This window comes from Macrobrachium nipponense, chromosome 4 (assembly GCF_015104395.2).
Source record: "Macrobrachium nipponense isolate FS-2020 chromosome 4, ASM1510439v2, whole genome shotgun sequence".
Classification (NCBI taxonomy): Eukaryota; Metazoa; Arthropoda; class Malacostraca; order Decapoda; family Palaemonidae; genus Macrobrachium; species Macrobrachium nipponense.
Window position 1 is genome coordinate 90,135,250 of NC_061100.1, and position 3,444 is coordinate 90,138,693.

Here is a 3,444-nt window from a genome sequence, read left to right on the forward strand (position 1 = left end):
TTTACCCATCCAGTAAGGTTTCAGTACTGAATAATATGGTACTGTAATCTAACAACAAAGCTGGCAAGAGCACATCAGTTCAAGATGTTAACAGCACTGGAAAGTACTAAATACAGGCAGTCTCCGGTTATCGGCAATCCAGTTTTATGGAATTGTCTAGCACCATAAAATCAGCGATTTATGGCGCCATAGCTGGCAGAGTTCCGGTTATCCATGCCATAATGTGATTTATGGCACCATAACATACCGAAGAGAAGCACCACAATAACCGGTTATTGGCACCATAGAGAAGCGCCACAATAACCGGTTATTGGCACCATAAGTGCCATTATGGTGCCACAAATCGCCAAGTTTCGGTTAATGGCGGTTTTAGCTTATCGACATCCCCAGGAACGGAACCCCCCGACAATAACCAGGGACTGCCTGTAGCACTCCAGCCACTCCATGGGAGACAATAGGAAATTGTAAATAAGGGTTTGGTGTTTCTATACTAAAACCTGCAAGGAAACTTCATGGCCATCATATACTAGAAAATGAACTATATACAAATTTTTAAAATAGGTATGTTTTAATTAAAATTATTAAAATCTAAGCAACATTTATTGCAATCACTTTTTCCAAAATGTTTAATCAATTAACTGTATAATATTCTATAACTACATACATGTTTGTGAAACTGATGTATCTCATCTATTTTTCTCTTAAATGATATACTAAATGGCATGCAATAACATGATTAAAATTTATTTGTACCAAGAAACTTAATATGAAAAAATAAAACAATCTCTGCCATACTTAATTCCGAAAGAATCATATCTTTGCAAGAAAAAAAACAAAAAACAAATGCAGTAACAACTGACTGTTAGCAAAAATTATTTACTGTTACCATAAATTACATAAAGATATAACCTATAGCGTCTCAACATTCTGCATATATGGCCTAACTGCCATTAAATTATACAAATTAAAATATGATACTATATATATGCTGTACAACTAAAGGTTTCTCAAATGGATGATGCTGATTATCAGTTAATATTCTTGAAAGTTTAGAAAATCAACAGAGTGAAAATTCAGAATGGTACAAGTACTGTGCAGTTTTCCATGTTTAACAAAATATGCATGCAGTACTTGATGATAAAACTGAAGTGAACTTTATATAATAAACTGCCAAGTTTCAATACTGCTTTTCATTCATAAAAAAACAACAGATATATGACTTACAAAAAAGCCATAAACAGAGGGTAAAACTGATATAAGTATACGAACTACTTGTTATTAAGTAGTATTTGACAATATTTAATCCCCTTACATTCACAGGAAACTTTCACTGATACTTTGCAGTTATGTAGTAAACTGGATTCTGCGATGAGTATTATCCAAAAATATTTCCATGTTTCACATTATAGTCTTCCACTCATTCATACTTATCAATTTAAACAAAATTAATGTCTTAACAACTTTCATTAATCTCTAAAATACTTGTAAACATCCTTCATCACATTTCTCTCAAATTAATTTTTTCCTTCAATAATAATTTTCATATAGAGTAGTACTGCACATTTTCCAGGCAACAATAAGCCATTACAGGCTGTCCACGGTTATCGGCAGGGGTTCCGTTCCGACAGCTTGTTTAGTACAAGTGAAAATCGCAGATAACCAAAAGTAAGGCACTGCTGATTTTTGGTGCAGATAACCATATTTTGGTGCCTCTGTTAGGTAATTATCAGCACCAATATTTCTATTATCGGTGCCGATAACCAGAAATCGACGCCAAAAAACAAGTGCCATAAAACTGGATCATAAGTAACCAGGGTGGCTGATAACTGGGGAATGCCTGTACTGTAATAGGGTAATTGTTTATGTACTCCATATATCGTATAACTTACAAACTTGCAAGAGTAGCTAAACATGTACTGGATTTACATTTATATCATCTATGTAACCCACTTACCAATCAAAATGGATATGAATAACTTACAAGAAATGACGACTATTTTATGGTAGTACCTGCCGAACACTTACTCATATAAAATATCAACTACAGGAACTCTTACGGCCAGATTTACTATTAGATTTTGATTTTGAAGGAGCACCAGTGGTAATAACAGAAGAATCCCCTCCTCTGCGCATCTTCCTGTTAACAAAATAAAGAATTACAATTTCTTAATCATTTTAAAATTTGCAAAATTTAAATTGAAGTACACTGAATATATCAACTAGTGAATTTTATATAACTCCTTCCACACCATGAATTTAACTTTCAAAATCATGAGTTTTCAAGTGCATTTTTACAAATGATATTTAACCTACTTGTTAAGATTAGGTTCTTTGAAAGATGAAATTTTCAAAGCTGCTCTCCTTTTTCTTGGGGCTTCTGTTTCAACATCTGAATTATTTCCAATTTTTATGTCTGCTCCTTCAAAAGGAATATCACTGGCATCCTCTACATTCTCTGGCTCCCTAAGAGTCATAGGTTCACAATTATCTGAACCTATTTCAAGACCTTTTATTTCATCTTCACCTGGTACAATCTGATCAGGTTCCGAATCCTCAGCTTGATCATGTTCAAGTTCCTGGCAAGCTTCTTGGGTGGCACCTTAAAAGAAAAGAAATTTTAAATCTCTCCACTTATTATACTTCCTGTTAATAATCCACTGATTGGTTGCTTGTCTAAAATATATTAAGATTTAGGGCACTCACCATGAGAAACTTGAGTTTCAGTATTATTGACTAAGTTTATTCTCACTGGACAGTAAGGTTATGTATTTTCACATCTATAACCAGAAAACTGACACGGAAGGGCCTTCCTGAATGACACGTATTATAAAACATGACCTTGAGCTTCACCAAATGATTTTGGAGTTAAGAAGAAAATGTGTCATGCTTGATACAAAAACAACAAATAGTACAGTAGTGTATGGAAAATGATATAACATGTACATATATATGAGGAATATAAGGATGATTGGCATCCAAAAATATTAAAATATACAGTATATTCTACATAAAATGGCCTGTAATGGGGTACTGCTTGCAATGTTCACTCAGCAACACAAGTGAAGATGCAGTGTCTTAAAACATTGGATGCATATTTTTTTATAATGCCATACCTGGCAACTTGTGAAAAGGGGTGGAGCTTCAAAGTCATTGCGTTTGTTGCTTGCAATCTTAGATTTCCAATAACTTTATAAACCATAAGGATTCTGTAGAAGTCCTATAATCACTGATACTTGAATGCAGTAACAACCTCTAAAAGTTGTTTTGGTAGTCAGTTCAGAGTAGAGTAATGATCACCCTTTTTTAAAACCTACCATGAAACCTTACTTATAACTGACGTTATGACATTAAAATTAAATAAAATTCATGCATAATTGGAAATATGATCTTCAATAATGAGAGAAAATGTTTTAAAATTTGGACCATATCCAAGGGAAATCATAT

At 33.4% G+C, this 3,444-nt stretch overlaps 1 protein-coding gene across 3 annotated transcripts in view; it reads right to left on the minus strand.

Annotated features, from left to right (window-relative positions):
• Positions 1 to 586: 586 nt before the first annotated feature.
• LOC135211011 (uncharacterized) overlaps positions 587 to 3,444 on the minus strand; it is a 353,541-nt gene continuing 350,683 nt past the window's right edge. For all 3 annotated transcript variants that reach the window (XM_064244025.1, XM_064244024.1, XM_064244026.1), the window contains 2 exons: positions 2,314 to 2,599; positions 587 to 2,137 (listed from right to left, as the gene is read on the minus strand). In XM_064244025.1, coding sequence (XP_064100095.1) covers positions 2,038 to 2,137; positions 2,314 to 2,599 — 386 coding nt within the window. In that variant the 3' untranslated portion in view covers positions 587 to 2,037. The remainder of the gene's footprint in view (positions 2,138 to 2,313; positions 2,600 to 3,444) is intronic.